This window comes from Budorcas taxicolor, chromosome 1, assembly GCF_023091745.1.
Source record: "Budorcas taxicolor isolate Tak-1 chromosome 1, Takin1.1, whole genome shotgun sequence".
Classification (NCBI taxonomy): Eukaryota; Metazoa; Chordata; class Mammalia; order Artiodactyla; family Bovidae; genus Budorcas; species Budorcas taxicolor.
The window spans coordinates 129100068-129112209 of NC_068910.1; the positions used below are offsets into that span (position 1 = coordinate 129100068).

At 41.5% G+C, this 12142-nt stretch overlaps 1 protein-coding gene across 1 annotated transcript in view; it reads left to right on the forward strand.

Moving 5' to 3' along the window:
• CFAP91 (cilia and flagella associated protein 91) overlaps nt 1–12142 on the forward strand; it is a 97945-nt gene that overhangs the window by 55525 nt on the left and 30278 nt on the right. Inside the window, exons 11-14 of the mRNA XM_052643896.1 lie at nt 4661–4777; nt 6903–6974; nt 8176–8322; nt 10343–10564. Coding sequence (XP_052499856.1) covers nt 4661–4777; nt 6903–6974; nt 8176–8322; nt 10343–10564 — 558 coding nt within the window. The remainder of the gene's footprint in view (nt 1–4660; nt 4778–6902; nt 6975–8175; nt 8323–10342; nt 10565–12142) is intronic.

The window sequence follows — 12142 nt, forward strand, 5'->3', positions numbered from 1 at the left end:
CCATCACTTCATGGCAAATAGATAGGGTAAAAATGAAAACAGTGCAGACTATTTTCTTGGGCTCCAAAATCACTGCCGATGGTGACTGCAGCCGTGAAATTAAAAGATGCTTGCTCCTTGGAAGAAAAGCTATGACAATCCAAGACAGCGTATTAAAAAGCAGAGACATCACTTTGCTGACAAATCCTTTGAGGATTTCCCGACCCAGGGATTGAACCCACATCTCTTGCATTGGCAGGTATATTCTTTAGCACTAGTGGCATCTGGTAAGCTCTTTTGAATCATATTAGAGTCTATAGATGTTCCTTTCTTTTTTCCCCCCAAAACTCATACTTTTGACTCCGTTGAGTCAAAGTATGGTTTTTCCAGTGGTCATGTATCGATGTGAGAGTTGAACTATAAAGAAAGCTGAGTGCCAAATAATTGGTGCTTTTGAACTCTGATGCTGGAGGAGACTCTTGAGAGTCCCTTGGGCTTGCAAGGAGATCAAACCAGTTGATTCTAAAGGAAATCAGCCCTGAATATTCTTTGGAAGGACTGATGCTGAGGCTGAAGCTCCAATAGTTTGGCTACCTGATGCGAAGAACTGACTCACTGGAAAAGACCATGATGCTGGGAAAGATTGAAGGCAAAATAGAAGGGGACGACAGAGGATGAGATGGTTGAATGCCATCGCTGACTCAATGGACATAAATTTGAGCAAACTCTGGGATATGGTGAAGGACAGGGATGCCTGGTGTCTGTAGTTCATGGGGTTGCAGAGTTGGACATGACTTAGTGACTGAAAAACAATGAACGTCAACAGGGACATTGTCCAATATCTAAGAACTTTAAGAGGTAGTCCTTTTTTGGCAAGGTACTTCCTGACTTTAGGAACAACACATTAATTAATGGAACCAATCCAGAAACCTGGAACCTGTCCAGGCTTTCTTTTACAGCCAGAAGATTGGCAGCTGGTGATTGTCATTTTCCCTTAAGACCCCTAAGGCTGGGGTCTTAGCAGCTTTGTAGATAAGGCAGTTCTGATCATAACCTAACTGCATTTGCACAAAACAGAGTTAGCATTTCCTCTCCTGCCTTGAATCCTGGTGCTTACTTCTCCTCCTTACTAAAAAGTATCTTTTGTGGCATTTTCCCCCAGAGTAGGGTACTTTCATCAGCATTAAAAACCTGTTCAGGAAGATATTCTTTCCCCTCAATGATTTTCTTAATGGTGTCTGGGAATCTTCTGCCTTTTGTTCAGCAGAAGCTACTTCTGTTATCTTGGTTTAAGCCAAACCTCTTTAGAAAATTATCAAACCATCCTTTGCTGGCATTAAATTCTCCAGCTTTAGATCCTCACCTTCCTTGTACTTAAAGTTCCCATATAATGACTTCAATTTTTTTTTAATCGTGTGTGTGTGCACATGCATGCTCAATCATGTCTAACTCTGTGCTACCCATGGAATATAGCCTACGATACTTCTCTGTCCAGGAATTTCCCAGGCAAGAATACTGGAGTGGGTTGCCATTTCCTACTCTAGGGGATTTCCCAACCCAGGGATTGAACCCACATCTCTTGCACTGGCAGGCGTATTCTTTACCACTAGTGGCATCTGGTAAGCTCTTTTGAATCATATTAGAGTCTGTAGGTGTGCCTGTCTTTTATCCCCCCAAAGCTCATCAAATTATGCTCTGTCCTTTACTTTTGACTGTGCCGGTCTTTGTTTTGCATTTCTCCAGTTGTAGCCAGTTGAAGTGTGCAGGCCTCTCATTGCAGCGGCTTCTCTGTTGCGGAGCACAGGCTCTAGAGCACATGGGTGTCAGTAGTTGCGGCACGTGGGCTTAGTTGTTCAATGGCAGGTGGAATCTTCTTGGACCACGGATTGAACCTATAATCCCTGTACTGGCAGGCAGATTCTTAACCCACTGAACCACCAGGGAAGTCCAAGTATGCCTTTCTCATAGCAATCCTGCATCCACATGAAAGCTTCATTTTCAACATGAGATAAGGTGTTTTGCAAATGGTGCAAGGTTTTCAATCTGCTTGTAACCATGGCTTCTTGAATTTCCTTTTCTTTTTTCACAGTGGTCCTTACACTAGATTCATTTATCCTGAAATGGTGGGGAACTGCGGCTGCAGACATCCATTTATGGTGAATATAAAGCACTTCACCTTTTTCTTGTTAATATCATGACTTTTCTCTCCTTCTTGGGAGCAAACCCAGCATCACTAGTGGCATTTCATATGGGTCCCATATTGTTACTCAAGGTTTATGGTATTGCACTAAACACAGTGAAAAATATGCAAGAACTGCTAGAGATCACTTGTTACCATGACATGCAGGTTATTGCAGAGATGAATTTCTCCTTCAGATGCTTGGCATCACCTTACATTTTAAGTGGATACTCACAATGCTTGTTGTTCAGTCGCTCAGTCATGTCCGACTCTTTGTGACTCTGTAGACTGCAGAACACCAGGTTTCCCTGTCCTTCACCATCTCCTGGAGCTTGCTCAAACTCATGTCCATTGAATTGGTGATGCCATCCAACCATCTTGTCCTCTATCGTCCCCTTCTCCTCTGCCTTCAATCTTTCCCAACATCAGGGTCTTTTCCAGTGAGTCAGCTCTTCACATCAGGTGACCGAAGTATTGAAGCTTTAGCCTTAGTCTCAGTCCTTCCAGTGAATATTCAGGGTTGATTTCCTTTAGGATTGACTGGCTTGATCTCCTTGCTGTTCCAGGGACTCTTCAAGTGTCTTCTCCAGCACCGCAATTCAAAAGCATCAATTCTTCAGCACTCAGCCTTCTTTATGGTCTGACTCTCACATCCATACTTGACTACTGGAAAAGCCATAGCTCTGACTATATGGACCTTTGAAGGCAAAGTAATGTCTCTGCTTTTTAATGCCTCTAGGTTTGTCACAACACTTAAGTTCACAGCAAAAGCAACAGGAGTTAGTTATGAATTTATTATAGTAATATAGTATGTCCTACAGCTTTGTGCAGTTATCATTTAATATTGCATCTTTGTTTACATTTCTCTTGACTTTGAATGGCATCACGTATGGTCTGTAAGTATCTGTGTGCATAAGTTCAATAAACTTTAACTTTTTATAATAGATTTGTGTGTAGTCTTGGGAAAGATTGAGGGCAGGAGGAGAAGGGGGTGACAGAGGATAAGATGGTTGGATGGCAACAATGACTCAATGGACAAGAGTTTGAGCAATCTCTAGGAGATGGTGAAAGACAGGGAAGCCTGGTGTGATGCAGTCCATGGGGTTGCAAAGAGTCAGACATGACTTGGCGACTGAACAACAACAAAGGGATAACACAGAATAATAGCTACAAATATTTTATGCATTCATGACATACCTGACTTTTTCTATATTTCTAGGCTGTGTGGTTCATATGGAAGTTTCTTCAAATTGTCAAAAATCTCCAAAACATTTTCCAATATATTTATTGAAAAAAAATCTGTATATAAGTGGATCCATGCAGTTCAAACCTATGTCGTTCAAGGGTCAACTCTACTTTTAAACCACTGCTGCTTCCTGTTGATCCGGTAGTTTTGGCTATTATAGAGCTGTTGTATATATATATATTTGCCATCAGATTTATTTTCAAGAAACTCAGAGCCTCCATTACAGCCATGGTAATTGGATGTGGCTCCAAATTTTACTCATAATTAGCATATTTTTTATAAATCTTAACTCTTGACTTAGTGTTTGTTTTGTCACTTATTTATGTTTTTGTGGAAAAATAGTGTAAAAATTATTAAATGATGAAAAAGTAATTAAAGTGTGGTTTTAAAATTTAAAATCACAGAGATCACATTTTTTTATACTTTTAAGCTAAAAACATCCCCCTATGTCTGAAAATGGAACCAATGAACAAAACCTTATGTATAATTCTGTCAGGATTTTTTGATGATCCAAAGTAAAATGTATATATATATATATATATATATATATATATATATAATGCATGTTGGAATAGAAACACATTCTTTCACAAGGAACCAGATTTAAAAATCTTGATGTGCTTGGCTTCAAGCCCAAAGTCAAGCTGTCTTCACTTGAAAACAATTGCCAATTAATACTCTTCATTTCCCCCATAACAATAAAATATACTCTATGTTTTAGTCAGACACTGCACAGGACAATTTTCTATTGCCCCAGGCAAGTCATTTAAAACAGCAGATTAGCTTATGTGGAAGAACAGAAGTTGGGGGATTTGCTTGCATACACACATCATAGAACCTTTTAAAAACTCAAAAACATTTTTAAAGTCTCTAAAACATTTTATTAAAATGGATGCATCCAGAATGTTTCATGTTTGTTTAGTGGTTAACTTACTCATGGAATATCATAGGTGCACTCCGGTTTGTACTTTCTCAAACTGTCCTAGCATGGCCGTAGAGAAGATTGTTTCTGACTGATCTGGTGGTAGGAAAAAATACAAATGTAAGAAATGACACTGATTTTTTTTTTAAAAAGACTTCACTTTTCAGAGCAATTTTAGATTCACAGCTAAATTAAGAGGAAGGTAGAGATACTTTCTTATTCCCGCATATGTATAACCTCCCCCATTATCAATATCCACCACCAGAGCAGTACACTTGTTACAGTTGATGAACATATATTGACATATCATTGTCAGACACTGGTGTTATTTCAGGCACTGTTGGAAAAGAAGAATAAGGATTTCGAAGCAAAGAAACCTATGCGTTTTCTTCAAAGAAAGCCAGTACCTCAACCTCGACTTCCAACTCCAACCCTGGAGATGAGTTCCAATGTAAGTTTGAGGCTTTTTTAATTTGAAAAGCTAAATTCAGCTTCACTATTTGTTTGTTCTCCAGATAGTTTGGGTTAAAAACAAACCTAATATAACCATGTTCATGTCCCAAGATCTGAATTACATTTCCTTTATCCTTATATTTCAAATGCACACAGAAAAAAAAAGCAAAATGAAATCTAGATCCAGTCCTTTTCAAGAATAAATACACAAAGAATGAAATCTTCCCAAGAAAAATAGGCATCAGAAGGTAATCCTGATGTATGTCAAATAAGAAGATGGAATGATGATCAGATACTGTAACTGTATTCCCACATGAAGTGGTTGATGATAGCTGAAATTAGCAAGGAATCATCAAGACAGGCCAGCTTCTGGGTTAAGATTGGCCAGAGAGCTCACTCTGACTCCAGGGCTGTGCCTTACCTTCTCAGGGCCCCACACTCAGTTTAGTCAGCATTTCCAGAGTTGGTTAGGATTTAAAGGACTGACTCAGAAAACTCACAAGAAACTTCTGGAGATGCCACAAATTTGCAAGTTTGTTATTTATAGTCAAAGCTATGGTTTTTCTAGTAGTCATGTACAGATGTGAAAGTTAGACCATAAAGAAGGTTGGGCACTGAAGAATTGATGCTTTTGCACTATGGTGCTGGAAAAGACTCTTGAGAGTCCCTTGGACTGCACAGAGATCAAACCTGTCTGTCCTGAAGGAAATCAACTCTGAATATTCATTGGAAGGACTGATGCTAAAGTTAAAACTCCAATACTTTGGCCACCTGATGCAAAGAGCAAAGTCACTGGGAAAGACCCTGATGTCAGAAAGATTGCAGCCAAAAGGAGAAGGGGGCAGCAAAGGATGAGATAGTTAGATAGCATCACCAACTCACTGGACATAAGTCTGAGCAAACTTTGGGAGATGGTGAAGGACGGGAGCCTGGCATCCTGCAGTCCCTGGGATTGCAAAGAGTTGACACAACTTAGCAACTGAACAACAACATACTTTACGGAGAGAACTATAACTGCCTGGTATATCAGGATGTTGCTCTCGGGAAGTCAGCTTTTTCTCTCCCAACACAGGGACATTCTCACACAAAGCCAAACTGCACATAAGGTTGTGCTTTGCCAGAGCGGGGGAGTTGATGGGAGACCTCACTAGCACCTCCAATGGCTCTGAGATCTCTGGAGGGGTGGGAATGTTCCTGCTGACTGGCCACAATGCACTTCTGGGCAGCATCCTCTTTTCTAGACTTTGTGCTGACCGCTGCCTGTGGTTAACATGTCTTTCACAAGTGTTAATGCCATTGATTCCACTATTGATGTCTTTTGCATTCAGAGGGGCTTCAATTTGTAGACTCTGCTCTTTTTGCCTGTACACATACTTATTTAAGGTGACTTTTGTAGATTGCTGATTTTGTCCATTATATTCTGATTTTACCAGTTTAGCTAAATTCTTGTGAAAAGCACCTCATTTTTGACTCCAGTGTACCCCATCTGCATTCTTTGTCTCATGTTCATGCTCAATCACTAAATTGTGTCTGACCTTTTCAACTCCGTGGACTGTAGCCTGCCAGGCTCCTCTGTTCATGGGATTTCTCTGACAAGAATACTGGAGAGGGTTGCCATTTCCTTCTCCAGGGGATGTTCTCCCTTCTCCCAGGGATCAAACCCTTGTCTCCTACATCTCCTGCATTGACAGGTAGATTCTTTACCACTGACCCACCAGGGAAGCCTGCATTCTTTGTCTACTCATGATTAAACATGAAAAAAAAAAAAACCTATTGCAAAAGGGTTGTTATTAACAATACGTACTGCTTCAAGAAAGATTTTGTTGGAAAGGAATATAGAAAAAATGAAAATGGCTTAACTTGTAAGGATAGCATGACAGTGGGTGAATTTTTTGCTTTTGATATAATTTACCAATTATATCTTATCATGAAAAATATAATGAATTTTGACAATACTTTAATGTCATGTTTAAAGTCCTATATGTTCAAAGAAGGGTGATTTTTTGTTTCTCTTTAAATCCTTCTGGTGTCTAGCTTTTTTGCTAGATATAAATCTTCAAAAAAGTATTTGATGCCAACTGCTGCAGTTCTCAAGCTGCTTCATTCTCTCTTTGTTTTTTTAGGAAGAAGAAGATATAGAAATGGCTGTGATCTACCTTCAAAAGTTGCTCCGGGGCAGAGTTGTTCAAAACATGGTGTGTAGGGTGAACCCTGGCCCTGTTCTTCTCCTTTGAGGCTAGATTCACAGAGTGCACCTGTGCTTGTTTCCTTGAGGTGAATTGCCTCCCACACCCTCCTGTCCTGTGGAACGATGCTATTGAGTTACCTACTCTTTCCCTTTTCCTGCCATAGCTGGCCCAAGTGAGTGGCACAGTATCAAGGAAAGAAAGGAGCCGCCTGCTGTTTCCTGTGTGTAACCAAAGCAGTGTGAAGCTAATGTCTTCCATGGAATTGCTGAATCCAGCAGTTTTCATACATGAATTTTGACTATTAAGCATTGCAAACTAAGTGGATTCTCTAATTTTCCACAGTCAAAATAATCTGAGTTTGTATATTAGCTAGCAATGCATGAATAATAAATGAAATAGCTAAGTAAATAAATAACTATAGTTTTGAACTCTTAGTGTATGCTCACATTATATATTCTTTGCTCTGCATATATCAGCATATTTTTTTTCTATCAATTACCCATTTTACAGGTGAGTAATACGAGCCTGAGTGAGATTATGTTAACTGCCAGCAAATTCAACTCTGGTCTTCCTGACCGTAAAGCCTTAGTCAGATCATTGTGCTTCTTAAGTTTAAAAAGGGACTATTGTAAAGCCTCAGCTAAAACATTTTTTCTTCCCCAGACAGCTATAACTTAAGAGACTCAGTTATGGTGAGTCAGTCCAGGGAGGCTGGATGAGCGTCTTGTGTTCACCGCTCTTCCCTGTCCTCCTGCCAGTATTTCTGCAGGAGAAACGCCGCAGTGAAGTTCAAACAGCAGGTTGTGTATTCCAGACCAGGAGCAGATCTCTCAGAAAAGAAAAATGACAATGAAAAATATCCCCCAGGCTTCTTAGGGGAAGAGCCAGGAAACGAAGGGAAGGTTCCAGTTTCTTAACATGACCCTAGAATTGTCACCTTGTCTTTGAGAGGCATTTTAAGAAATTCAGTCAACGGTTACCTGATAGCTGAGTTCCTGTCTGCCTGAATAGCTGAAGGAGCTTTAGAAAACAGGGCTGCCGCCCGGCTCGGTGGCATACACCTGGTCCATGGCCCTGAATGGCGGAGCAGAACCCGCGGTTCATGAGCGCCTCACCAGTCACTGCCTGCAAGGCCTTGTGCCTGCAAGGCCTCGTGCCTGCACTGGCAATGCTGATTTGTGGGTCTCTCTGATTTGATTTGATACAGATGTTTGAAGGGAAAGAGAAGCGACTGGAGTTGATCCAGGAGCTGCGCACCAGCCACGCACTGCAAGAGGATGACAGGCTGGTGAAGAAAGCCGAGAAGCAGGTGACCCTGGCCCTGCAGCGGCAGAGGAACGTGCACGAGCACAAGGTTCTTTCCTCTCCTTCCTTCTCCCATTTTCACCCGTGATTTTTATTACTGTGCAAACAACAGATGAGGTGATGTAAAAGAAACACCCCCCACAACCCCAGCATTTTTCACCAGTGGCACGACAGTCCACAATTTGAATGGACTGTATCCTCCCTGAGTTGAATATGCTTTTTTTTTTTTTAATTTGCAAAAAGGAAAGGAAAAAAGCTTCACTGTTTTAAAAGGTTTTCTTTTCCAATTTTTCTTAACTATTTAGTGACTCTATTATTTTTCAGTGGAAGCTAAGTAGAATGAATAAATACTGAAAGCAATAAGAAAAAGTGAGAAATGAGATTTTAAAACCTGTCCACACTCATGTATGAGTTTTGGAGCTGTACATAGCTCATGCTCCTTAAACTGCACATTAAATATGTTAATATGTTATTCTGTGACTTTCCTCAGGTTCTCTGAGCTCTGTGTGACTGACAGTAGCTGGTGATTGCAGGTCTAACCCAACAACTGGAAATGTATTTCCTACTTTCTGCTGGTGTTTGTGTATATATACACAGTATTTAACATTGACTAAAGTGGAGGTATAGTTTTACTGTCTCTCCCACTTATCTGTAAATCAGTGTGAAAAGAATCAATTTGCAAAGTGTTGTAAGAAAGTAGACGTACAGCAAAGTTAATATTACCCACCTTTAGTGACACACACAGCTGTGGTGCTGTGAACTGGGCACAAATGGTCAGCAGCTCTGAAGCAAGCATCCCTGTGCTCCCTTCATGTGACAGCAGGGCTGAGAGTGCTCTCTGAGTGATAGGGGTGGTTTAGGGGAGGGAAGAAGAGAGCCACAGATGGTGAGACCCAGCCAAGGGACCAGAGAAGGAAGAGGAGAATGTAGTCTCTGGAGTCTCTGAATCTGGGGGCCCTGGAGCCATGGATATGATGGAAACGAGCTGCACATCTGTTCAGAGAGAGAGCAGAATGCTCAGGCAGTGGAATGCCCAGGACCTGGATGCAAGAATGCCCGCTTCGGCCCCTTCAAGGTTTCTGATTATAGACTTGAGCAGCTATAGCTAAGACAATCCAGAGTTTTTAATTCATCATCTGTCCCACTGAGTGGATAAATACTTGACGGATAGACATGATGACGGCTAAGAGCTAAGGGAGGAATTAATGGGAAGAGCTGTCACATAGCCACAGACTCGCCCTGTTTACCTTCGGCTCCTCCTGGCTACACCTGTGGGATGCGGGCATCTGGGGCAGTGGGCATCTCGCGTACCTATAGCAGTTCTGATCCTCTCATTTTCTCCCTCTCTTATATCAAGGGGAATCGTCAGTGTGAGAGCAGCTAGTGTCTGGGAGAAGAGCCTTTCCCCCTTACCACTGAGGCTAGGAGCAGGAATACAGTACAGTCTTCTTAAACACTTTTATTCTCATTGTGCCAAAGCCAGGACAGAGGGATCCATAAATAAACACAGTGGCTTATTCCTGGCCAGGAACTCTGGGCCCCTATCTACCTCAGTGACTACATAGACATGTAGGCTTATTTCCTACTCTGTTCCAAAGGCAGTTCTTAATGACTTTGAAGTTACTTAAATTAATAAAAAGTACCAAGGTTTTCTACTTTCATGTCACTGAAAAGCTTGAAAACTTGGTGTTAAAGGACCAAGCATTGAAAAATTAAAAGGTATCATGAGTGAATTTCTAGGAGATTCTATTTTTTTGAACTCCAATATTATCTTTTAATCAAAACCTTGATATTTCCCTTCATGTCTGGGGAGACATAAGCACTTTACCTTCTGGATAAAATTGAAAGGAAAAAAAAAATTGTGTGGATGCTAACTAATGTTTTGCTAAACGATCATCCATTGCTGAACAATCCGCTTTCTCAAGTCTAAGTTTGTATCGTAAGTTTTCCTAGTAAAACCATTGCGTCCTGAAAAGGAAGTGCCTGCCGAGGGTAATCCAGCATCCCTCCCGGTGAATCACACTTCTTAGTGTAATCTGTATCCTCATAGTCATATTATTATTTTTAAGGTGTCGCTGGTTGAAAACCACTTGGCTGGACTGGAAGGAAGGGTGCTGGCAGACATGTTTGACTTCCTGTCCAAAGAGCTGGTGAGACTGCAGGAGGAGAGGCGGGTCCACGCCCTGGCCATGCTGGCCGAGCGGCAGCGCCGGATGCGCGAAGCTGAAGAGAGCGGCCGGCGCCAGGTGGAGCAGAGGCGCCTGCAGGAGGAGGACCAGATATTTAAGGAGGCAAGTGGGGACGTCGTAAGGAAGCCGTTTATAAGGAGCTGAGTCAAACCCAAGGAACCTCAAGATAGGAGATGGCTTTCATTTCTTAATTGTCTTCAACAGATAATATATTGGGTTCCTAGGATATGCCCAGCAGTATGTAAAGGCATTGTGGGGTACTTTGGAGGGAAATACCAGGCATGGCCCCTTCTCTCCTGGAGCTTAAATCCTATATAACATGCAAATAAGGGTGGAATAAGAAAAGATGGTGTTTTGTGTGGTGGTTCATGAGGGAAACAAATGGGGCCCAGTGACACATTTTTACAGAGGTCATTGGGGGTACTTGTTGTATTAACAGGTTGGAGGGAGGACAGGGTGGAAATAAGGGACTTGAAAGGAGGCTGATGAACTAACTTAGGTCAGAGTGAGAAATAGGGTGAAGTCAAGTATAAAGTCCAGTTTCCGGTGTCAGTGAGTAGGGAGATGACGGTTGTTTTCCGAGGCAGGAAGGCTGAGGGCGGAATAGGTTTGGGGCAGGGGTGGAATCAGGAGTTTGATTTACATTAGGTTGAGACATCTTGGTAGAGGTGTCATTTCAGCAAATGAATATATCAGATGGAATTTAGAAGAGATTTTTTTGACTAAAGATACAAACGTGGGAGTTAGGAATGCCAGGCTGGTAAATTAGAATTCTGACCAAGTCCCAGTGGATGTGAAATTCCAGACTGACCCAGATGCAAACTCAGAGGAAATTTGAGGAATCAATAATATCTCAAAGCACTCTTGCCCTCATCAAGAATGCAAAAGCTCAAGTGATAAAATTGGAGGGGATTTGTGAGGAAGATTTCTTTAAGGGGAGCTGTGCTGTGACTAATACCCGCCCCGCCCCCATATCACACCTAGAGTCTGGGGAGTGCATGTCCCCTTTCTTGGGGAGCTTGATGTGTGTTCTTTCAGTTAGAGTGTCTGACCCCCAGGAATGCAGAGGTGGAAGCTGGGCAGGCTGAGGGGTTTGAGCACAGAAGAGGCTGCGTGGGTGGCCAGCACACCCAGAATATGTCAAAGCAAAGACTGTGTGAGTCTCCCTTGGGCCAGATGGGAAAGACGGAAAGTGCCAACCTTTTTTAAAAAGTGCCAATTAAAAAAACAAAAACAAAAAATTCCTGTCCAGGAGGCTATCTGAATTATAAATATGGATACTACTTTTGAGCTCCTCGGGTAAGAAAAAATAATGCTATGTCAACTGGAGGTTTTATTTGATCTGTGATCTTAAGGATTTACCCAATTCCCAGGGAATTAGGATTGATTCATAAATAGTATTTGCTGTTTTTTCTAATTAAAAAATTGATTAAAATTAAAGATTTTCCATCTTCTGTACAGCTTAAAAACTTGTAGGTTGTATATTGTCAAGTTCAGCTTTTTTTTTACTTTACAGTGTTATATTGGTTTTGCCATACATCAACATGAGTCCGCCATGGGTGTACACACGTTCCCCATCCTGAACCCCCCTCCCCTCTCCCTCCCCAAGTTTTTAATTGGAGTGGAGGATCATCTCTGGTGTCAAACAGCCTATAATAATAATTTGTATTCTAGTTTCCT